This window comes from Puma concolor, chromosome A2 (genome assembly GCF_028749965.1).
Source record: "Puma concolor isolate L17-30 chromosome A2, mPumCon1.1.hap2, whole genome shotgun sequence".
NCBI lineage: Eukaryota > Metazoa > Chordata > Mammalia > Carnivora > Felidae > Puma > Puma concolor.
This window is the reverse complement of record NC_141668.1, coordinates 109,720,064-109,745,988: the sequence shown is the minus strand read 5'-3', so window position 1 is coordinate 109,745,988 and position 25,925 is coordinate 109,720,064. Positions and strand designations below refer to the sequence as shown.

The window sequence follows — 25,925 nt, the reverse complement described above, 5'->3', positions numbered from 1 at the left end:
AGGACCATGTGGTTCTTATCTTATCACTTGGTACTTTGCTATTATCCTCCCACTCTCTGGCCCTGTCACCTTTGCCAGCCAAAAAGCTTCAGAGTTTGTAATGGGGTTACACTAGCAATTTGCTAGCAAATCTAATGAAAAGCATCCACTGGCCTATGATTTTCAGCTGGTTCTTGAATTATGAATTAATCCAATTTATTTCATGGACAATCTCTTATAAAACATGAACTTGGGATATGGAGTCGTTGGGTGGTGGGAGGGAACGTTTTTTAAAGGGATGTGGCAGACATGTCCATGTGGCTCCTGGTGGCATTATCCACTACTGCAAGTAACCAGACACCTGACTTTGAACTGCGCATATGGCTGCCCAGGCTATAAATTTCCCAGCATCCTCTGTGGCAGGGCTGGTTGTGTGACCAGGATTTCCCCCCTGGATGGGAAGCAAAGTGATTTGTACTTCTGGGATGTCTCCTAGCAGAGAGAATCAGGCACTTTCTGCTTCTCTCCCTGTCCTGCTGCTGGGATGTGAGCTCCATCCTGGCCTGTGTGGACAAAGGCAACTCCTCTGGGATGACAGGGCTTCAGGGAGAGGGGTTCCTGGGGCAGCCCTACCAGGCCAGCCCTGGACTGTCTGCCTCTAGACCAAGCAGGAGAGAGATGCAAACTCATGCGAGGGACCTCTTTGACAGCAGCTGAACCTTATCCTAACCAGGACAGCAGTCTTGGGGAAGAGTTTTCTGTGTGGTTCCTTTGGGCCAGGCTGCTCCAGAACCACAGCCCTCAGAAATTCTCAGCCCTTCCATCCATAGAGTGAACAGCCAAGTTCGGCTCCAGCCATCCCCTCTCCAGGCACTTCTCTGGAAATTCTCTGGAAGATTGATGTTCCCAAATAAACAAGTCTGGAGCTATTATCTTCCAGGGGGATTCATCTTGTTCTTTCTTCTATCACTTGTGCATTCCCAGTCTCTTCTCCAGATGCCTGGTCTGATCCATATAATTTCCTATATGCCCTCCACTCTTATGAAGTCTGAAATTTTATGGGGGAAAGGAACTCTAATATATTTTAAGGTATTAAACTTGAGAATATTATGAAAAGATGTATAGTTTATTCGTTTGCCCACTCTTCAAAGTGCCTAGGAGGTCTCTTGTCATTCACTATTTTAAAATATAGTGTATTCATAAATGTGTTATAGTAAGGTAAACATATCAGGATGTGGTCTTTTATTGAAAAGACAGTTTTTACTCAGAGCTCCCAGAGGAGGGGGCAAATCACACCGTACAGGGCCACATGTGCCATGATGGTCAGGAGGCAGAGGGAGTGGGTGAGAAAGTTCCTTATTGTAGTTTCCTTAGAAAGGAACAGGTAGAAAAGGTAAGCAGGCTTAGGACTGGCTGGCTTGAATACTTTCAGGACTCTGGAACATAGAGGTCGTCCCTAGTTTTCTGGTACATGGCCCTGGCATTATTAGGGCAGGTGGATAATGGCCCCAAGTGTGAGAGTCTGATAGATGAAGTGGTTGGAGTTGTGGACACTGGATGGATTGGTTTGTATTTGAAAAGGAAACCCCTTGGAGAATGATTCCTCTAAGTTGAAATGGTGAGCAGGAAGGCTGGACGCCTAGATGAAGTGACTCAGACATACCAATGGGTTGTTTACAACAAGGCGTGTCCAGTGTACATATGTAGGCAGATGCACATGCTAAAACACCACATTTAGCAAGCTAGAAACATGGTCCATACAAGAGATACATATCAGCTCACATGTCACTTCCTAAGAGAAGGCTTCCCTGCCTACACAATCTATAGTGACAGCCTTCCCCACCCCAAGTCTCCTTAGCTATTACCCACTTCATACCTTCAGGGCATTCAGAGCCCCACCCCTGCTCAGCACAAGCTGCCCCACCTGGAGGAAAAGTCCTCACAGTGGGCACGATGTCCTGTGCAATCTCTTCAACATGACTGTCCCCTGCTCCTGCTGTTCCTAGCCCCCTCCTGTCCACTCCAGCCCACTTATAAGCTTCCTGAGTCCCCATCTTTCCTCTGTAGCACATACCCCTTCTAACATGCTATGTTCACTGTCTCCACTCCAAAGCATCAGTGCCACATTCTTTCCCTAAGTGAGTGAGGCAGGCATTACACCATAGGCCTCACCACCATTCTGTCTGTGCTATAATCTGAATGTTTATTCCCTGTCCCCTCCCCTGCTCCAAATTCATATGTTGAAATCCTAATGCCCAATGTGAAATTGTTAGAAGCTGGGGTCCTTGGAACGTGTTTAGGTAATGAGGCCAGAGCTTTCATGAATGAGATTCTTGCTTCTATAAAAAGACTCCACACAGACACCTAGTCTCTTCCACCTTGCGAAGACATAGCAAGAAGCTACCAGATATGAACCAGGAAAAGGTCCCTTACCCAACCATGCTGGTACCATGATCTTGACTTTCAGCCTCCAAATAGGGTTGCTTTTTCTAAGTTATCCAGTCTGCTGTATTTTGTTATAGCAACCTGAATGGACTAACACACCCAGTGTGCACTGTGTTTCAGCCCTCAGCATGGGTGAGCTTCCCTGCTTCATTCTCTGCTAGATGGATAGCCATTCATTCGTTCATTCATTTGTTCATCCATTTGTCATGTTTTTGTTCCAGCTCAGTGGCTGCCCCTGGCTCATCTTGTAGACCCAACTCAGATGGCACTTCCTTCATGAAGACCATCTTGGGCCTCGCTCTCTCCTGCAGGCCTCTATGGTCTCACTTGGGTCCCTTAGTCTGTTTAGTGTCAGTCTCAGTCAATTGATAGTGATGCTATCAGTTAGGAGTGCCTGAGGCACTCACCTGGGCATGTACTACTTGTGATGAGCACCCACAGGCATTTCCCCATCCAGAGCCACTGTTGAGGCTGGACTGGCCCTTGTGGTTCTTATTATGATTGCAAGATGCACCACAGCAACAACCACCAAAGAACTTTGAAAAAAAAATACAGGTCCTGGAGGGTACACAGCACACCCAAGGGCCACACATTAGGGTCTCAGGTAGGGAGAGAAAAGCAGACTTGGGAGTGTGCCTTTATTGAAGTCTCAGGAGGGGTGTCTAGGGTTTCAAGGTTCACTCTTTATTAGAAAATTATAGGGATTAAAGTATAAGAAGGGAGTCACTCAAGTGGTCAGTTATCCAGGGCTTAATAAAAGGGGAATTTCATAGTTGCAGTGACCTGGTTTCTCATCTAGCTGTTTCCCCAGTAGCTGTGTCAAACAGCTGGCAATGGGTGTATTCACAATGGATATTTTTGAAATGGCTACCTTGGCAATCAAAAGCTGCATGTCAGGAAGGTTGTGTAGGTCCAAGTGCTGTGTTTACACTCTGATGATGTCTCCAGCCTGTGTGCTCTATGAGGACTCTGGGCCAGATGTGGAAAGGGGCTCAGAAAAATGTGATTATGGATAAAACACTGAATAGATGAAATTTTTAAACAGAGGCTCTATGTGGGTCAAGTTCACCAAAGGTGAGATTCTTTTCCCTTCTCCCTCCCTCCTGGACCAAGCCTCAATCACTAACAGGAGTCTGAGAGACCTCCTGCCATCTTCACCTCATCCAAACCATTAGCATTCTACATGATTTTTATGTTCAATTTTAATTTTGTTAGCCTTTTACATGACTCTACATCTGAATAATAAACTTAATCTTCACTCCAGAGACAGAGATCTCTCTGTTCTATCTCAGACTGGACAGGACAATAGGAAAGTGCAGGATGTTTAGAAGGAGATGGAAGTACAGTGCTTCCAGGCAGTAGGAAGGAAGTGAGGAAACAGACCAATCCAGGCAAGAGCCAACCCCCACCCCACCATGACCCATTTACTCTTCCACAACCTGTTTCTGTAGTAGATGGTCTGTTCTTTAGAGACAGCTTTAGGGGTCACCACACCTAGGTTTTAATCCTTCTACTGGCCTTAGGCAAGTCATTTGGGCCTTTGCAGCCTCAGTTCCTAGCCCTAAGTGAATCTGCCAGTGGCCACCTCACAGTGATGCTGCGCCAGATGTGGTATCAGAGGCAGGGCTGGCCAGGCACCTGCACTGGTCACTGTGAAGCTGAAACTGTGGTTCCACCCTGTCCTGTTAGTGTCATCCACAGAGCAGAAGCCAGAAGTATGACCAGTGTTTAAGGAGGGCCTGGGTGGAGCAATGCATGAAGGAGTAAGAGAAGGGCAAGAAGTTCAGGTTTAGCACAGAAAATGAGTCACTTGGCTTTTCTCCCAGACACTTCAGCTACCCAACCCTGAACATGGGTGGGAGACTGCCTGGGAAAATAGGGTGCTGTAGGCTTATGCCTCCCACCTTTTTCTGCTGCTGCTGTCACCACTTCAAGTGAGGCTCCCTCCAGACACCTCCTGCCTCTTTCCCTCCCTACCTCCAGCCCCCAAACTTCATCTACCCACTTCAGTCCCTGTAGCCATCTCTGTCCCCCTACCACTGGGTGGGCAGAGAGCATCCCAGCCTTTCCTCTTCGAACCTTACCCAGACCCAGGGCCAACCAGGGGCTCCCTATAACCTCTTCCTGATGGAATCCTGGGAGCCCCAAGCAATTCACTTGGTACCCCAACCATCTAAGCCCTGGGATGAGGCTCCAACTTATGAAGAGACAGCCCTTCTTTTCATGATACTCAGGCTGCTTTACCAAAGGACAGACACATTCCCCCTAGAGCAAGTAAAAACCCATCCAGTCTTGAGGAGACAAGAGTGATCCAGACCTCAGGCCCTACTGTCTCTCTTATTGCTGCTGCTGTCAGGAAACAGGGAGCTGCTCTCAGGAAACAGCGAGCCACTCTCAGCAAGCCCAGGGTCACTTGACATAAAGACAAAACTCAAAAGCAAAGAGAGAAACACAGAAACACATCCCAGTTGCACTTTGAGGCTGGGCAGGAATTAGAGTGGAACCCTCCTCAAGACATGCCACTTCTCAGGACCTTCAGGTGACTGCCAGCCCCAGGGCACTGCCTCCTGTCCTGACCCAGGCCATGCATGACCACCCTCCTTTTCAGGAGCTGCACTCCTCTTCAGAGCCCCCCTCCCTCTGGAGCTCTCATTTTTGGCTGCTGTTGAGAGGATAGCTTTAGCTGGGTCCTGGTTTGGGTGGGTGGGTGGCACATGGGACTCCAGGAAGGGCAGCATGGCCTTGTTGGTTCTTCTGGTTGTGATGATGGTTGTGGTTTGGTTAAGGCAAGTTGGGGTTGGGCAAAAGGGGCAGTTAGGGCCAGGGCTGGGCTGCAATGAGGGCCAGGAAGGGCTCCAATGACCTTGGGCTCCGCAGCCAGATGCCTCCGGCCACACCCTGCTCCTGAATATGCTGGATCTGGGCAGGTCTCAGGAGCAAGGCCTGGGGTGGGCCTGAAGAGTCTCAGATGTGAGAGCAGGGTGTTGGAAGCCCCTGGTACTCCCATGGGTAGGAGAGCACTGCCAGAACTGGCTCCCTGCTGGCCTTCTGGTAACCAGAGGTTAGGTGGCACAGTGGGTTCCTAAGAAGGGCTGGGCTGCTGTCTTCTGAGTGTGCTGCTGTCTTTGAGTGGGTGGGGCAAGTTGTGGCAGGGCAGGAATGTAGTACTTAATGGCACTGTATTGAGTTTTTTTAAAAAAATTTTGCTGGACCGAAGCTCTTATTTCCAGGATCTGTGTGGATAAGCAAGGCAAATTTAAACACTCTATTTGAAACATAAAAGAAAGAAAAATATAACAATGTGCACAATTCAAGGGGCAGAAATTTCTAGAGAAAGACTAAAGTTGCACAGTAGCAGTTATGACCTTCAATAATATTTTGTTACATTGAAACATATATTCTGCCACATATCTTGCAGGGGAAACTTCTTTCAAGAGGTGTCACACCTAATCTATTTCACATAGTTAAAAATGGCTAAATCTGTAAGTCTTTTACTTTTAGCGATGAAGAAGTAGGACCACAGAAGCTAGATGACATTGTTTATGGCAATCACGAGTCGGCATTTTTATTATATAACCCCCAGGATGAAAGACTGTTCGTTCCCTCTACCACTGTGTCTTTTACTATCCTTTACTGCCAGACTTCATCTTACTAAAAACCCCATGCCATCAAATTTCCCTTGTTCTATCCAAAAAATGTCCTGCAGTGCAAGCCACTTGCCTCTTTGTTTTCTGTGAGGCTAGAATATAGCCATCCAGGATTTTAGTACAAGGACCTTTCCCACTCTTGAACTGGTTATCTCTATCTCAGTGCTATGCCAAGTTCTCTAATGTTTTCTCTCTGGGGATTATTTCCCAAACCTGGCTACTCTTCCCAGGACAGGCACCTGTTCTGCACATCTCTCAGGCTGTGTAGCCCTGAATGTGTCAACTGTCCTAACAAAGATGAGTTCACAGGCCAACTTGAGCGAGCACTAGCTGTGAAGATGATGTGATATTAAACTGGTCTGAAAAGCAGCATGGGAACAGCAAACCAATCTGAATTGTTCAGGTTAAAATATTCCAGTTGAGAGTAACATTGAGATACAGGAGAGGAAAAAATGTGTAATGACCATCTAACGCACCTGCATGAGTCAATCATGTCTGGTGAGTGGACAGAACCATCAGTGAAGAATTCAGATGAAGACTAAGGACAGAAACAACAATAAAGAAGTCAGGCTCAACTCAAAGTTCAGAGGAACTGAAATGCCTCAATTTGTATTCCTGCAAAATAACTGACAGTGATTTGTCAACCGTCATGCTCGGTGTGCCATGTTGTCTCTAGCATACTTCCTTTTGAGGAAGTAGTGAAGGGCCCAAAACTTCAGTATTTTTCAGAAATAATTTCAAGCTCTGTAGGTCCAACTCATAAATAGCACAGCCCTGATTCTATTATGTCTTGTCCTTGTCTTGAACTTTTTCCACTTTTCCTTGCTTTTGGTGATTCTTTCTCTTTGTTTTTATTCCACACAGCTAGTTCAGACCGCTGCCACCACCTACCCCCTCAGCAGAGCTCCCCCTGTGGTGTCTACCACCCCCAACACTGACAGCCCCCGTACTCCCTAGTCCAGGGACTTTCTGGCTCAGAGCTTTCCTTTTTCCAGGCTCCCAGAGGCTTTAAGTGTTGCAACGACCAGTGTTTTGTTATGTATATTTTCCACAATTTAAAAAATAAGGGACTTGGTGGCACATGAATATATATATGTCTGTGTGCATATATATTTTTAATATTATGTACATATAATAAGGTGAGTAATAAAGCACTGGTATATGTTAAAACATGGGTGAGCCTTAGATACATGATGCTAAGCATAAGAAAGAAGGCAGACATACATGGTTACATATTTTATTATTCCATTTACTTAAAATATTCAGAATAGGCAAATCCATAGAGGGAAAAAAAAGCATATTGGTGATTTCCAGGGGTTGGGAGGGGGGTGGAAAATGAAGCGATCATTTAATCAGGGCTGGGTTTCTCTTCCCCACTCCAACTTTACTGAAATATGGTTGACATACAACATTGTATAGTGTAAGATGTACGATGTGATGATTTGATGCGTGTACATATTGTGAAATGGTTATCACTGTAAGATTAGTCAAGGCATCCTTTTTTCACATAATTATCATTTTGTTGTTGTTGTCATTATGGTGAGAACATTAAAGCTCTACTTTTTACAGTTAACTTTCTTGTATACAACAGAGTATTGTTAAATATGACCACCATGCTACACACTAGATGCCCTGAACCTGGGTTTCTTTTTGAGGTGGTGATAATGTTCTGGAATTAGACAATGATGATGGTTTGCATAACTTCCTGAATAGACTGTAAATAACTGAATTGTACACTTTTAAAAGAGTAGATTTTGTGGTATGTGAATTATATCTGTTTTTTTTAAGCTGTATGGATAAATAAATAACTCATTTGGGGAAAAAGTTAACTTATAAAACATATATATTCTGGGCGCTTTATTTGGTCCCTGTCTACTAACCTCCCTAGACATCAGTAAAGACCACCCAAATGAGAACACACACTGTTCATTCAGAGCTTGCTCTAAATAGCAAAGGACTCAGCCATGACCATATGCTCTTTTGGAAGAGACTCAAAGGCATAGGGAGAAGTAGAAAGCTTTCTGGGGTGAAAAGGAATGTGCAGCCTGATCAGAGGTTGTGACTGGGGAAGCAGGGAGCAGGTTGGCTGGAAGAAGGCATTTTATGTGATTAGTTAGCTTTCCTAACTTAGAATCAGGATTAAAAATGAGAGGAACTCCAAGGCTGGTTGCTTCAGGTTGTGGGTTAGGGCTTCTCAGGTTGGAGCAAGCAATTCACATTCTGAAAGATACAGAAAATTCCATGTACTGAAACCCCCTCTTGCACTGTCTTCAATAAATTGTACACTGTCAGTGGATAGAGAAATTTTATGCAGTCAACCACAATTAACTACAAAAATGGTAACAATGACAAGAGTGATGAGTAACAACAGTGATACTTATTATGATTACTCAAAACCTCAGGATCTATCACTTTGCCAGTCCTCACCTTAAAGTAAATAGCAAATATGATCATAGGGAAGAAGATGGCGGCGTAGGAGGACGCTGGGCTCACCATGCGTCCTGCTGATCACTTAGATTCCACCTACACCTGGCTAAATAACCCAGAACACCGCCAGATGATTAGCAGAACGGAGTCTCCGGAGCCAAGCGCAGACAAGAGGCCCACGGAAGAGGGTAGGAGGGGTGGCGAGGCGGTGCGCACTCCACGGACGGGCGGGAGGGAGCCGGGGCAGAGGGGCGGCTCGCTGGCCAAGCAGAGCCCCCGAGTCTGGCTTGCAAAAGCGGAGGGGCAGGACTGATGGAGTGTGTTCCGACAGCAAGTGCAACTTAGCGTCTGAGAGGTCATAAGTTAACAGCTCTGCTCAGAAAGCGGGAAGGCTGGAGGACAAAGGGAGGGAGAGCCGCTGAGCCCCCGGACGACAGAGCTCAGTTTGGTGGGAACAAAGGCGCTCCCAGCGCCATCTCCCCCGCACATTCCCCCAGCCAAATCCCAAAGGGAACCAGTTCCTGCCAGGGAACTTGCTCGCTCCTCACAAACACCCAACTCTGTGCTTCTGCAGAGCCAAACCTCAGGCAGCGGATCTGACTCCCTCCCGCTGCCACAGGGCCCCTACTGAGGTGGATCACCTAAGGAGAAGCAAGCTAAGCCTGCCCCTCCTGCCCCCGTGCACCTTGCCTACCCACCCCAGCTAATACGCCAGATCGCCAGCACCACAAGCCTGGCAGTGTGCAAGTAGCCCAGACGGGCCACACCACCCCACAGTGAATCCCGCCCCTAGGAGAGGGGAAGAGAAGGCACGCACCAGTCTGACTGTGGCCCCAGCGGTGGGCTGGGGGCAGACATCAGAACTGACTGCGGCCCCGCCCACCAACTCCAGTTATACACCACAGCACAGGGGAAGTGCCCTGCAGGTCCTCACCACTCCAGGGACTATCCAAAATGACCAAACGGAAGAATTCCCCTCAGAAGACTCTCCAGGAAATAACAACAGCCAATGAACTGATCAAAAAGGATTTAAATAATATAACAGAAAGTGAATTTAGAATAATAGTCATAAAATTAATCGCTGGGCTTGAAAACAGTACAGCGGACAGCAGAGAATCTCTTGCTACAGAGATCAAGGGACTAAGGAACAGTCACGAGGAGCTGAAAAGCGCTTTAAACCAGATGCAAAACAAAATGGAAACGACAACAGCTCGGATTGAAGAGACAGAGGAGAGAATACGTGAACTAGAAGATAAAGTTATGGAAAAAGAGGAAGCTGAGAGAAAGAGAGATAAAAAAATCCAGGAGTATGAGGGGAAAATTAGAGAACTAAGTGATACACTAAAAAGAAATAATATACACATACTTGGTATCCCAGAGGAGGAAGAGAGAGGGAAAGGTGCTGAAGGGGTACCTGAAGAAATTACAGCTGAGAATTTCCCTGAACTGGGGAAGGAAAAAGGCATTAAAATCCAAGAGGCACAGAGAACTCCCTTCAGACGTAACTTGAATCGATCTTCTGCACGACATATCGTAGTGAAACTGGCAAAATACAAGGATAAAGAGAAAATTCTGAAAGCAGCAAGGGATAAACGTGCCTTCACATATAAAGGGAGACCTATAAGACTAGTGACTGACCTCTCTTTTGAAACTTGGCAGGCCAGAATGGATTGCAACGATATTTTCAGTGTGCTAAACAGGAAAAATATGCAGCCGAGAGTCCTTTACCCAGCAAGTCTTTCATTTAGAATAGAAGGAGAGATAAAGGTCTTCCCAAACAAACAAAAACTTAAGGAATTTGTCATCTCTAAACCAGCCCTACAAGAGATCCTAAGGGGGATCCTGTGAAACAAAGTACAAGAGACATCACTACAAGCATAAAACATACAGACATCACAATGACTCTAAACCCGTATCTTTCTATAATAACACTGAATGTAAATGGCTTAAATGCACCAACCAAAAGACATAGGGTATCAGAATGCATAAAAAAACAAGACCCATCTATTTGCTGTCTACAAGAGACTCATTTTAGATCTGAGGACACCTTTAGATTGAGAGTGAGGTGTTGGAGAACAATTTATCATGCTACTGGAAGCCAAAAGAAAGCTGGAGTAGCCATACTTATATCAGACAAACTAGACTTTAAATTAAAGGCTGTAACAAGACATGAAGAAGGGCATTATATAATAATTACAGGGTCTATCCATCAGGAAGAGCTAACAATTATAAATGTCTATGCGCCGAATACCGGAGCGCCCAAATATATAAAACAATTACTCATAAACATAAGCAACCTTATTGATAAGAATGTGGTAATTGCAGGGGACTTTAACACCCCACTTACAGAAATGGATAGATCATCTAGACACACGGTCAATAAAGAAACAAGGGCCCTGAATGACACATTGGATCAGATGGACTTGACAGATATATTTAGAACTCTGCATCCCAAAGCAACAGAATATACTTTCTTCTCGAGTGCACATGGAACATTCTCCAAGATAGATCATATACTGGGTCCCAAAACAGCCCTTCATAAGTTTACAAGAATTGAAATCATACCATGCATACTTTCAGACCACAATGCTATGAAGCTTGAAATCAACCACAGGAAAAAGTCTGGAAAACCTCCAAAAGCATGGAGGTTAAAGAACACCCTACTAACGAATGAGTGGGTCAACCAGGCAAATAGAGAAGAAATCAAAAAATATATGGAAACAAACGAAAATGAAAATACAACAATCCAAATGCTTTGGGACGCAGCAAAGGCAGTCCTGAGAGGAAAATACATTGCAATCCAGGCCTATCTCAAGAAACAAGAAAAATCCCAAATACAAAATCTAACAGCACACCTAACAGAAATAGAAGCAGAACAGCAAAGGCAGCCTAAACCCAGCAGAAGAAGAGAAATAATAAAGATCAGAGCAGAAATAAACAATATAGAATCTAAAAAAACTGTAGAGCAGATCAACGAAACCAAGAGTTGGTTTTTTGAAAAAATAAACAAAATTGACAAACCTCTAGCCAGACTTCTCAAAAAGAAAAGGGAGATGACCCAAATAGATAAAATCATGAATGAAAATGGAATTATTACAACCAATCCCTCAGAGATACAAACAATTATCAGGGAATACTATGAAAAATTATATGCCAACAAATTGGACAACCTGGAAGAAATGGACAAATTCCTAAACACCCACACTCTTCCAAAACTCAATCAGGAGGAAATAGAAAGCTTGAACAGACCCATAACCAGCGAAGAAATTGAATCGGTTATCAAAAATCTCCCAACAAATAAGAGTCCAGGACCAGATGGCTTCCCAGGGGAGTTCTACCAGACGTTTAAAGCAGAGATAATACCTATCCTTCTCAAGCTATTCCAAGAAATAGAAAGGGAAGGAAAACTTCCAGACTCATTCTATGAAGCCAGTATTACTTTGATTCCTAAACCAGACAGAGACCCAGTAAAAAAAGAGAACTACAGGCCAATATCCCTGATGAATATGGATGCAAAACTTCTCAATAAGATACTAGCAAATCGAATTCAACGGCATATAAAAAGAATCATTCACCATGATCAAGTGGGATTCATTCCTGGGATGCAGGGCTGGTTCAACATTCGCAAATCAATCAACGTGATACATCACATTAACAAAAAAAAAGAGAAGAACCATATGATCCTGTCAATCGATGCAGAAAAGGCCTTTGACAAAATCCAGCACCCTTTCTTAATAAAAACCCTTGAGAAAGTCGGGATAGAAGGAACATACTTAAAGATCATAAAAGCCATTTATGAAAAGCCCACAGCTAACATCATCCTCAACGGGGAAAAACTGAGAGCTTTTTCCCTGAGATCAGGAACACGACAGGGATGCCCACTCTCACCGCTGTTGTTTAACATAGTGCTGGAAGTTCTAGCATCAGCAATCAGACAACAAAAGGAAATCAAAGGCATCAAAATTGGCAAAGATGAAGTCAAGCTTTCGCTTTTTGCAGATGACATGATATTATACATGGAAAATCCGATAGACTCCACCAAAAGTCTGCTAGAACTGATACATGAATTCAGCAAAGTTGCCAGGATACAAAATCAATGTACAGAAATCAGTTGCATTCTTATACACTAACAATGAAGCAACAGAAAGACAAATAAAGAAACTGATCCCATTCACAATTGCACCAAGAAGCATAAAATACCTAGGAATAAATCTAACCAAAGATGTAAAGGATCTGTATGCTGAAAACTATAGAAAGCTTATGAAGGTAATTGAAGAAGATATAAAGAAATGGAAAGACATTCCCTGCTCATGGATTGGAAGAATAAATATTGTCAAAATGTCAACACTACCCAAAGCTATCTACACATTCAATGCAATCCCAATCAAAATTGCACCAGCATTCTTCTCGAAACTAAAACAAGCCATCCTAAAATTCATATGGAACCACAAAAGGCCCCGAATAGCCAAAGTAATTTTGAAGAAGAAGACCAAAGCAGGAGGCATCACAATCCCAGACTTTAGCCTCTACTACAAAGCTGTCATCATCAAGACAGCATGGTATTGGCACAAAAACAGACACATAGACCAATGGAATAGAATAGAAACCCCAGAACTAGACCCACAAACGTATAGCCAACTCATCTTTGACAAAGCAGGAAAGAACATCCAATGGAAAAAAGACAGTCTCTTTAACAAATAGTGCTGGGAGAACTGGACAGCAACATGCAGAAGGGTGAAACTAGACCACTTCCTCACACCATTCACAAAAATAAACTCAAAATGGATAAAGGACCTGAATGTGAGACAGGAAACCATCAAAACCTTAGAGGAGAAAGCAGGAAAAGACCTCTCTGACCTCAGCCGTAGCAATCTCTTACTCGACACATCCCCAAAGGCAAGGGAATTAAAAGCAAAAGTGAATTACTGGGACCTTATGAAGATAAAAAGCTTCTGCACAGCAAAGGAAACAACCAACAAAACTAAAAGGCAACCAACGGAATGGGAAAAGATATTTGCCAATGACATATCGGACAAAGGGCTAGTATCCAAAATCTATAAAGAGCTCACCAAACTCCACACCCGAAAAGCAAATAACCCAGTGAAGAAATGGGCAGAAAACATGAATAGACACTTCTCTAAAGAAGACATCCGGATGGCCAACAGGCACATGAAAAGATGTTCAGCGTCACTCCTTATCAGGGAAATACAAATCAAAACCACACTCAGGTATCACCTCACGCCAGTCAGAGTGGCCAAAATGAACAAATCAGGAGACTATAGATGCTGGAGAGGATGTGGAGAAACGGGAACCCTCTTGCACTGTTGGTGGGAATGCAAATTGGTGCAGCCGCTCTGGAAAGCAGTGTGGAGGTTCCTCAGAAAATTAAAAATAGACCTACCCTATGACCCAGCAATAGCACTGCTGGGAATTTACCCAAGGGATACAGGAATATTGATGCATAGGGCACTTGTACCCCAATGTTTATAGCAGCACTCTCAACAATAGCCAAATTATGGAAAGAGCCTAAATGTCCATCAACTGATGAATGGATAAAGAAATTGTGGTTTATATACACAATGGAATACTACGTGGCAATGAGAAAAAATGAAATATGGCCCTTTGTAGCAACGTGGATGGAACTGGAGAGTGTGATGCTAAGTGAAATAAGCCATACAGAGAAAGACAGATACCATATGGTTTCACTCTATGTGGATCCTGAGATACTTAACAGGAACCCATGGGGGAGGGGAAGAAAAAAAAAAAAGAGGTTAGAGTGGGAGAGAGCCAAAGCATAAGAGACTGTTGAGAACTGAGAACAAACTAAGGGTTGATGGGGGGTGGGAGGGAGGAGAGGGTGGGTGATGGGTATTGAGGAGGGCACCTTTTGGGATAAGCACTGGGTGTTGTATGGAAACCAATTTGACAATAAATTTCATATATAAATTAAAAAAAAAGAGAAAAAAAAAACACAGATGCAGAAATCAATAGGATGGAAACCCAGAAATGAACTCACACCTATAGGCTCAATTAAATCTCAACAAAGCAGGAAAGTATATCCAATGGGGGAAAAAAAGATAGTCTTGGGACACATGGGGGGCTCCAAAGCGTGTGATTGTAGATCCAGCTCAGGTCATGATCTCAGGGCAGTGCAGAGCATGTGTGGGATTCTTTCTCCCCATTTCTCTCATCCCCTCTTCTGCATGCTCTCTCTGTATCAAAAATAAATACATAAACTTAAAAAAGTCTCTTCAACATATGGTTTTGGAAAAACTGGACAGCAACCTGCAAAACAAAACAAGACCAACAATGGACCACTTTCTTACAACAGACACAAAAATAAATCCAACATGGACAAAGACCTATGTGTGAAACCTGAAACCATAAAAATCCCAGAGGATAATTAACACAGGCAGTATCTTTTTTGACATTGGCTGTACAAACGTCTTTGTAGATATATCTCCTGAGTTAAGGGAAAGACAAGCAAGAATAATGGGACTTCGTAAAAATAAAAAGCTTCTGTCATCAAGGAAATAATCAACAAAACTAAAACACCTACAGAATACAATTTGCAAACGACATCTGATAAAGGGTGAATGTCCAAAACATATAAAGTTATACAGCACCCAAAAAAGGAGAAATCAGATTGAAAATGGGCAGAAGACATGAATTTTCCCAAAGAAGACATACACATGGCCAAGAGACACATGAAAAGATGCTCAACAATACTGATCTTCAGGAAGATACAATTCAAAAGTACAGTGAGATAACACATCACATCTGTCAGAATGACTAAAATCAATGAAGGGTGAAACAGCAGGTGTTGCCAAGGATGTGGGGAAAGAGGAACCCTCTTGCACTGTGGGTAGGAATGCAAACTGGTGCAGCCACTCTGGAAAACATCATGGAGATTCGTCAAAAAAAAAAAAAAAAACTGGAAATACAACTACCTTACGATCCAGCAATTTCACTAAGAGGTATTTCCACAAAGAATACAAAAATAATTCTTCAAAGGGATACATGCACCATGATATTTACAGCAGCATTTTCTACAACAGCCAAATTACGGAAACTGCCCAAGCATCCATCAACGGATGAATAAGTTGAGATGTAGCATATGGAATGTAATATTATTTAGCCATAAAAACATAAAATCTTGTCATTTGCCACGAGGTGGATGGAGCAAGAGAATGTTATGCCGGGTGAAATAAGCCTGTCAGAGAAAGACAAATACCAGATGATTTCACTAACACATGGAAGTAAAACAAAACAAAGGGGGTAGGGAAGGACACAGTGACAAACAGACTGTTAACTAGGAAACAAACTGAGGGCTTCCACAGTGAGGTGGGGGAATGGGTGAAACAGCTGGTGGGGATTAAGAAGTGCACCTGGGATGAGCACCAGGTGACGTGTGGAAGTGTTGCTCTATATTGGACACCTGAAACTAATATTACACTGTATCTTTACTCACTGGAATTTAAAAGTTAACATAAGGTTAATGACAGCTACCTACCAGGTTTTTCTGTAGTTTTCAGTCACTTCACTAGGTTGGAAAAATAACCATTAAAGTTTTTAAAAAGTATGTATGATGTGGGGGACAGTTTGTGCCCTTACCTTGGTCTCTGGTTCCAGCAGGACTTGGAAAGTGGGTCCCAGCTCATTCTTCTAGAAGGTCCTAAGACACGCATTTCATGTATTCACGTCCTAACAGAATGCAGCTCCCATTCTTCTGAATTTCTGTCAGGGTTTCTTCCTGGAAACAAGCCTGAATCGGGAACAAACCATCCACTGCATCTATGAGGTGATGTTGTGGGACCCCGCAACCCATGAGACCTTGAGTAAAATACGTCTTGTTCAAATATTGTCTGGGAAGGGGAGGAATGAAACACGGGAACAACCCAGAGAATGCAAGTGCCTGTGCAGCTCAGCAATCAGCTTGCCCAGGGAAGCCACCCAGCGCCCCCTCCTCAGCATCCAGTACAACAAGGCAGCTTCTCTCTGGCAACTCAGGAGATGCCAAGTTCCTGCAAATCTCCCAAGGTCTCCCCTGGGGCGGGCGGCAGAACCTGCTGGTAACTCAGCTCTGTTCTCTGTCCTGAGGCAGCAGCAGAGGCCCTGAGTCCTCTGGGAGCAACAGAAGCCCTTCCTGCTCTGAGGTGCCCTGGATCAGAAAAGCCGATGGTGCGTCCTCTGCTGGCCTTCACTGCCCAGGCAGAGGAACCCTCCCCTCCGGGTCTGTGGTGCTCGAGCTCTCTCTGCTGGCCATCATGGGAATTCCCGCAATGTTGAAGACCCTGGTCGCTCAGCTGAGGGACTGAAGGTGCTCTGAGCAACTCAGCCTGCTATCCACACTGAGAAGGGTCTTAGTGACAGAGCCTGGGACACAAAGAAATCTTTTCCTCCTCCTCTCTTGTGAGTGAAGAATGAAACCGAATTTATTAATGTAATGACATCATTTGTAATGCAATGTTCACAGAACATTTGTAAGCAATGTTCACAGAAAAATGGACTGCCAATTTACACATGCTGAACAAGAGGTAATTGTGTTTACCACCAAAGTATTTGGGTTAGATAAAGAATTGACACCTTTGAGAGAGAGATACCGGCTTCCAGCTATGGAATGAATGAGTCCTAGGGATACAAGGGACAGCCAATGGATTAGAGTCAATCCTGTAATAATACTGTTGCATGCTTTCACAGGATAGCTACACTTGTACTTAAGTACAACATAATTTATAGACATATGGAATGACTACAATGTATGCCTAAAACTAATACAACAAATGTGTGAACAATATTTCAATTAAAAATAGACATCCTTTACACTATCTCTAATTTCTCCTTCTTTGCTAATAAACTATCATTCCTGGGCGCTTGGGTGGCTTAGTCGGTTAAGCATCCAATTTCCACTCAGGTCATGATCTTGCAGTCCCTGAGTTTGAGACCCATGTCAGGTTCTGTCCTGACAGCTTAGAGCCTGGAGCCTGCCTCAGATTCAGTGTTTCCAGCTCTCTCCCCCCTCCCCAGCTCAGGGTCTCTCAAAAAAAGAAAAAATAAATATTAAAAATGAAAAATCATTCCTAATTTAGAATCTGTGAAATTCCATTTATACCAGATTCTCTAACATCACCATCTTGATGTTGAGAGCTTATCTGAATAGTCACTAATAATATCTTTAATAACACATATGTGACAAGGTCAGAATGCAACTTACAGGGAGCTACGCATCTGTTATGAATTTCCTGTATGTATCCTTGGCTAATATTATCAATTAAATGTGCTTTAGGGCTACAGATAGATGATAATGTCCATCAGTCATATAGGTCAACTTCCTATAGAACCATTATGCCTTCAATTACTAATGGCCATCTCTTCAGAATTAAAATAAAGCTGGGACAGGAAAATGTCTTTGAATTTGATGTAAGAGAAGACTATGGTGTTTTAAAGGGCTCACCTACCTTCTGGAATCCTCAGATTGGTTGTGGACAGGAGGATAGCAACCCAAAATTTTGATGCACACCGCTAGTTCCAGAAGGAGAATATGGACCTTATTGTCAAATATTTTTTTAGTCAATATCGGCAGTCCACTTCTGCCAGATCCAGACTACAGGACCTGGGGGCAACACAATGCCTGATTCCTGGGTTCAGAACATGAGGAAGGCCAGCTGGTGGGGGGAGAGGGGGAAATCCAACAGGGCCTGGGGCAGTGAGGGAGATGGCTCCAGGTCACCTCCCCACAGGGCAGGCTCTGGAGTTTACCTGCCAAAGAGCAGCACACTCTCCCTCAAGACATCCCTCTCCATGACAGAACATGAGGCTGAGCCCACAATTTCAGGAGAAATGAGGGATACCCATCTTTTCAAATGCAATGGCCTCTGCAGAGCTTGGCCTGAAGGATGTTGGAGTCTTAGAGTCATGAAACTCTGATGCCCATGATACAAGCCCTTTCTGCCCCAGCACTCAGAGCCACTTCATACATTCCCTTTCCCCTGGCCCATCTCACCCTGTCCACATACCTGGACCAGGTCTCTACTTTTCTCCTTGTACTTCCTCTTTGTCTCTGTTTCTCTCTAACCATATCTCTCTCTTTTCTCCCTTTCACTCTCTAGGACTTGCCCAATTCCCCTATCACTCATTCAGTGTCTCTCTCCCTGCCTGTCTCTTTCTCTACCTCTCTCCAGGGTTCAGGCTATCTGCTCTGTGCATGAAGCCCTGTCCAGAAGCACAGGGCACTCATGTATCTCCCTCTCTCCTGTCATGTTTTGTCCCAGGCCCTGATCACAATGGAGGAGAATCCCCTGTACAGCAGCTGCTCATGTTGACATTTGCTATAGCAAAGCTAGCAGCATGTGGACAGCCAGACATTTACCCTTGGTGGCCCAGCCATGACCCAAAAGCTGCTGGAGGGCTGACTGCTTCCCTAAGCTGGGAGGAAAAAGGGGCTCACAGAGTTCAGGGTCCCTGGGGACAAAGTGGATTGGATTGGACAATGTAGAAGGAGCCATATGCTTACACACAACTCTCCTGGGTGTTGTGGAAGGAACCTATCTCAGACCATGGACCTCTGCTCTCCCCATCCCTCAATAAGGCAACAGGGAAAGCTTTGTGAGACATCATGTGACTCACCACAAAAATTGCACCATTTGCCCCCTTGGAGGCCAGGTACCTGGATTGGTGCTATTGGAGGCAGCTGGTAAGGTGCCAAAGGGCACAAGAGCTGAATTAATGCAGGGCCTCCTTACTGGTCTCCTGAATCCATTCCTCACCATCAGAATAGACCCTTTCCTGGAGACAGATACCTGCCCAGCTCATCAGCACAAACCCCATCAACGAGCACGTGCGCTGAGTGCTCATGAGTATCTATCTACAGAATTAACAACCACCACCAGAGCTCCCTAAAGGATGTATCCATATCCTCAAATGGAACTATAGGTCCCTTCCAGGCAATACAACCCCAAATAATGATCTGTCTTCTTCCACAAATACTGTACATTCTACCTGTTGGTCAATTGTGTGTACAGGAATCCCAAAGTGTACACCTGATGGGGAATGAATGTTGATTTTCCTGGAAGCAAACGCTGACAGAGACACAACTGTGACAAGGGTTATTAGGGGACACTAGGAAGGACAAAGTGGAGGGGACGGGGTGGGAAGGAAAAGCATTCAGACCAAGGGGCAGATTAGACACCATCTCTAAATATATAATAACCACAGCTGGTTTGTAATGGTTCAGTGTCCCTTTCAAATTTCACACCGAAGTTCCTCTATGTCAAAGTGATTTTGAGTTATTGCAATGGGATCTTCTGTTGTCCTGTATGCATTTTGTCTTCTACAACATATGTGTGGCCTGGGATGAGCACTTAATTGTGTGGCTGCATTTGTGTGTCTACCTGTAATGGAAGAAGATTATCTTCAGATCTTAGAGGTAGATCCCTGAATGTACACATTCTCCTACTTATTTTTTCCTTCTTTGTAAAGAAGGACCTGAATTTTAATAGAAAACACACAGTGGTCTTTGTTGTATCTTTTGAAACAGGAATTGCCAATCTCCCAGCCTCAGGCATTATACCCTTAGTTTCAGGAAATTTAATGAATATCTGTTAATGATCTTTTGTGTGCAGATACATTCATTTCCACCCTGAGAAAGGTGAGTGCCCACTCATCCCATACATTTTACAAATTCCTCATGTGATTAACCCCCTCTTCATTGCACTGACCCCAGAGACCAACATTATCCCTGCTTCTCAGATTACAAAGCTGAGGCTCTGAGATGGCCCCACTGAGAGCTGGCATTAGGGCTGAGATGGCAGAAACACAGGCAACTCCTCAGGAAATTGTGAGGGAAGTTTTGGAGATGCAAACCTTCAGGTAGTGTGGTGACAGCAGTGCAGGGTGTGTTGACAGGAGGCCAGCAGAGGTGGTTCCTTGGTCAACACTGAATTCCTCGTTAACAGTCTGACTCAGGCTGAAGGCCAAGGAAGCCACAAAGCTCATCTACAAACATTCATCTCATTTAGTCTCACGGAGGCACACAAACTCAGCAGACAAGCATCCCATAAGAACCAAGTTAAACTACAAATCTTCAGGGCATTCTTTCACACGGATCCAGAGCCTTCAGAAAACCAAGGGAAATAACAGTCTTTATTTAGATAATGAACTACGTGCACTTTGGCCACAATGACATTTCAGAGATGATACCTGCATGAACTGTCCTTGAACCCACGCAGCAGCTCTGTACTCACTCTCCCTGCCCGGGTTGTGGGCCTGCCAAAAATGGCCTCCAACTCCATCTCACTGAGTCCAACACCCTCCCCTCTGCACCATCTCAGCTCTTCTTTCTCATCCACAGCCTCCAATTCATTCCCATGAGATTCACATCTCTGGCTCTTGTACTTGAGGACCCATTACTGGCACTTCCACTATCGTAGAGCAGAAGCTCCATGTCATTTAATGCATGTGACTCTCTCCCCATTAGGACACCTGAAGCCCCTGATGGTAGGGGTGTGCCTTATCTCTCACAGAGCCAGGAACATGGACTCTGTACAAGGCACATCTGCAGAACTGATATGCCTGCTTTTCTATGAAAAGACTCTTTCCTTCTCCACAAGAGACACCTGCAGCCCAGCTCAGTAAGGGAAAATGACACAGCCTAACATATGTATGTCTTGAGAAAGCTGAAGAATCTTAACAGTGTCCTCAGCCAGCAGCACCCTTTCATTGCAAAGCCGGTGAGGCCATCTCTACATCTTCTCAAAGACTCAACAAGACAGAAGCTGAGCATGCTGAACATGTCAACTCATACTGTTCAGATCATCTTACAAATAGTCGAGGTGGAGGTGGTGGGTAGTGTCCCTGAGGACACCTAGGAGCTGGAGTTGGCTCATAGAGCCCATGAACAGTGGTAAAGGTGATCTGTGGAGAAGGGCCTGCAGAGTGGACCTGTGAAAGGAGGAGGTGCTCTTGAATTCATAGGGACCTACAGAACAGAAGTGACAGGTACGTTGGTATGACAGACAGAAGCAGAACGCCCACAGGAGCTGAAACACAATGAAGCAGGTGTCGGCACCTGGCCCTTTGTTCATTCACGGGTTCTAGTAGAACACAGCATCGGTGCCAGAAAACTCTACCCTCCCACGAGGTCCCACCTACAGCCTGAAGGTCCCATGAGGACCTCCTACAAGGTCCCACCTACAGCCTGAAGGTACCAAATGCCACAAGGAGAAACTACTGTCTCCACACATCACTGCCCATGTTTACAAATGAAGAAAGCCAAGGAGTCCTATTCTAGAAGACTGATGGCAATAATGCCAGTCTAATAAATGAACGCATTCCAGAGAGGCAGGCATCTATGTCCAAGACCCCTCTGGTGTCCTCTTCCACCAGACCTGCAGACTTTTTATTTGCACATTGAGAACAGACAGAACATGAAGGAATGAAAGAAAAGCCCAGCACCACACAGAGATTCAGGGCCACCCCAGGATCAAAGCTCAACCTGCCATCCCATGCCTGTCCTCACTCTGCTTCCCTCCCTGACAAAGACATCTTCTGTGCAAGGCCACAGAGACCTCTGAGGAGATGGGGATTCCTGGAGTCCTGCAGGGGGCCTGGAAACGTGTTTTCTGAGAGAAACATGTTACCTGTGCACATTCATTGGTCTCAGGTATGCTTATCTTAATTCACAGGTAATTCAGCTTTTAAATACAATATGAGTTGCAGAGCTATTTGGTCCCATTGTAAAAGAGAGGTAGAAATTCCACATAAAAGAATGAACAGAAACATGTCTAGATTTCAGGTGTAAAACTCCCATAAGGTACCATGAGACAAAGTACCAGTTACAACTGCTCCCGGGACTGAAGAGAACCTGCACATATAAACACAATTGAAGAACTCTGTGAGGTACTGGCCCTGCAGGTAATCACTGATTCTCTCCCTTCACAACTGCAGTTCCACGTACATTTTTGAGTACACATGCTGCTTCTGAAAATTCAGAGTATTTCCACCTAGGGGACGACTGGAGAAATTATCGCAAATTTACCAACACAGAAAGATCAATAATGAATTCTGAAATTTATCTAAGAACGCTCAGCACTGCACAAAGCACACAATATAAAGTTGGAAAGAGTTTTCATCTTTTCCAGTCACGAGGCTCATCACAGACATTCGGAACAAGTTCATCGCCTACGCTGAAATAGGAAAAAATGAAAATAATAATGATAATCCCATGTAAAGAAGGTGTGGAAGGAGTCAGAAGCTCCAGAAGACTTGAGGGTGCAGGGAAGTGTCATCCTCCTCAAGTTATTTCCACAAACACAAAGTGAGAGCCACATGGTCCTCAGCCTCCACACACTTGTGGCTTCCAGAGGTGCCAGCTAACATGATGATCTTAAAGTGGAGAATCCTGGAGGCTTGTGAGGACATAAATCAAACAGTAAAGACACCAGAGGACATAGAAAACCAGAAAAGGCCAGATAAAAGTTTCTAGAAATCGTTGCAACTGAAACAGGCAACAGAATTTACCTTACCTTTCTCTACATCCTTGGTAGAGACACAACTGATATTCCCCATGGGAGCTGCACCAAGTCCTGGGTCTCATAAAGGCTGGAGGTGGATGGTGGCTGATTCTGACTTGCATAGACTGCATGGAAGAAAAACAAACCGTCTGCCACACGTTTCATTATATTCAACTCTTTCACATTCTCAGGTCCCTTACCAGGGGCAGAGGGTTTTTCTGGTGCCTTGGATGACCCTTGAGGACAAGAGGGAGATCTGATCCTGTCCCTTGAGGAAGGTTTACAGGGCCCTGGTTCAGGTGTTTTTATAACTAATCAAGCATCTGTGAACAGCTCAGGTGTCAACTAGCTAGAAATAAAGTCAGGGGTGTGTCTCATCCCTCAGAGAGTCCAGCACATGGTCTCTGTACAAGCTACATCCTAGGGAGTGCTATGTCTGTGAGCCTGTATAAGGCCCCTTTCCTTCTCTATCAGAGACACATGTTGCCCAGCTCACTATGTGGAAATGACTGCCCATTTCATGCATGTCCTGAGAAACTTGAAGAACTTTACAACGTCCTCAGTCAGGCTGACCTGAAGACCCTGCGGTGCCATCACTGCATTTCTCCAAACACACAAGTAAAAAGACAAAACGTGTTTTATAAGTCAATGTATACTGTTCAGATCATCTTTCCAGATGATGGAGGTGGAGGGTGAGGTCTCCACCAGGTTGGAGAAGGTGGGGGTGACCCAAAGCCCAAAGCCCATGGATGGTGATAAAGGGCAGCCCATGGGGTGCGACATGGAGTGCACTTCCGGGAAAGGAGGAAATGCTCTCACAGCCACGTTGACCTGTAGGACAGAAATTAAACGTTTGCGATGTGTTAGGGTAAAAGGTGAAAAATCCAACACCAACACCAACACTAACATAGATGAACCCCAAAGAAGCAGGAACAGTGCCTGTCTCCTTCCCCTCCACCTGGTTTCAACAGGGCAGCATCGGTGCCACAAAATTCCATCCTTCCCACCAGCTCCCACCTAGAGCTTCTAGGAGCTTGAGGAGACAATGCAGTGCATTGCTGGCAGCATGCATGGTACTAGCTGTGACTGCAAATGTCGGGAAGGAAGTGGCTAGTCTTAAAGGATCAGAGAGATAATTCCAGATTACTAAAGAAAGTCTGTTTCACACACACAGGCTTCTATTTCCAGGACTACTCTCCACCCAGCCCTTCACCACATCAACAGCTTCGTCTTGGCATAATAAGAGCTGAAATGATGAGGAAGAATTTTGTTTTTGTATCATTCATTTACATCTTTAATCCATTTCAAGTCAATTCTTGGAGTGGTGTAACATCATGTGCTAAGCTTTAATCTTATACATGTGAATATCAAATTTTCCCATCACCAGTTATTCAAGAGACTACTCTTCTCCACTGTGTATTCTTGACTCTTTGTCAAATAGTAGTTGACTGTGCATGCATGGGTTTAGTTTGGGCTCTCAATTGTCTTGTGTGTGTGCTTATGCCAGTGACATAACTGATTTCTTTAGTGTTAGATTGCAGCTTGAAATCAAGAAGTGTGATGCCTTCTGTCTTGTTCTTTCTTGTTTTGGCTACTTGGGGTGTTTTTGTGGTTCCAAATACATTTTAGGATGTGTTTTTCTAATTGCGTAAAAATTGCATTGGAGTCTTGATAGAGATTGCATTGAGTCTCTTCTACATGGTTTTGGGTAGTATGGGCATTGTATCTATATTAATTCCTCTGAAAGATGGACATGGGATGGCTTTTCACTGACTTGTGTGTTCTTCCATTTCTTTCATGCAAATTGAATTTTTTCCATTTCTGAACACAGGTTTCATAGTTTTCTGCAGAGAGATCTTTCACTTCTTTGGCTAAATTTATTCCTATATGTTTTATTGTTTTTGATGTTATTGTAAATGGGATTGTTTTCTTTACTTCTTTTTAGATAATTTGGTTAGTGTATAGGAATGTTAGAGAATTTGGTATTGTAACTATCTATTTTGCAACTTTACTGCATTTCTTGATTAGATATTAACAAGCCCTTTTGCATTACACTTTTTATTTCATTCCTTTACATTGTTTTAAAAAATCATTTTACTTGGAAATAGCTGACACGCTATGTTACATTAGTTTCAGATGAACAACAACATAGTGATTGGACAAGTGTGTACATTCTGCTACGCTAACACAGTGTAGCTATCATCTGTCACCATGCATCGCTATTCCAGTACCATTCACTATGTTTCCTATGCTATATCTTCTGTTTGTGATTTATTCATTCCATAACCAGAAGCCTGAATCACCCAATCCCCTTCACATATCTAGGGCATCCTTGTCTTGTGCCTGATCTTAGAGGAAAATCTTTCACAATTTCACTATTGAGTATGATGTTAGCTGTGGGCTTCACATACATGGCCTTTCTCATGTTGAGATATGTTCCTTCTACACTGAAGTTTTAAAGAGTTTTTTAGCACATATGGATACCAAATTTTCTCAAATATTTTTTATGTGTCTATTGACATGGTCATATGAGTTTTCTTTTTAATTTTTAAAATTGATTTATTTTTAGTTTAAAATTGTACACAATTTATCTATTTATGTACTTAGTATGTATTTTTTCAAGTTTTTATTAAATTCCAGTTGGTTAACATACAGTGTAATGTTAGTTTCGGGTACAGAATTTAGTCATCCATCACTTACATACAACACCCAGTGTTCCTCACTACTAGCACCCTCCTTAGCCAATCACCCATTTAACCCATCCCCCTACCCACTTCCCTTCTAGTAACCCTCTGTTTGCTATTTATAGTTAAGAGTCTGGTTTCTGGTTGATTTTTCTTTCATTCAGCTATGTGAGGGGTCACACTTATTGATTTGCATTTCTGAAACATCCTTCCTTTATAGGGAAAAAACCCTT

General features: G+C 43.9%; 1 protein-coding gene across 4 annotated transcripts in view; it reads left to right on the top strand.

Annotated features, from left to right (window-relative positions):
* Positions 1–8,876, top strand: part of SLC41A3 (solute carrier family 41 member 3) — a 130,112-nt gene extending 121,236 nt beyond the window's left edge. For 2 of the 4 annotated variants that reach the window (XM_086697246.1, XM_086697235.1), the window contains one exon: positions 6,302–7,913. In XM_086697246.1, coding sequence (XP_086553372.1) covers positions 6,302–6,339 — 38 coding nt within the window. In that variant the 3' untranslated portion in view covers positions 6,340–7,913. Of the gene's footprint in view, positions 1–6,301; positions 7,914–8,587 lie in introns of those variants that run through there. The other 2 variants (XM_086697237.1, XM_086697244.1) reach the window with 2 other exon arrangements.
* Positions 8,877–25,925: the final 17,049 nt, after the last annotated feature.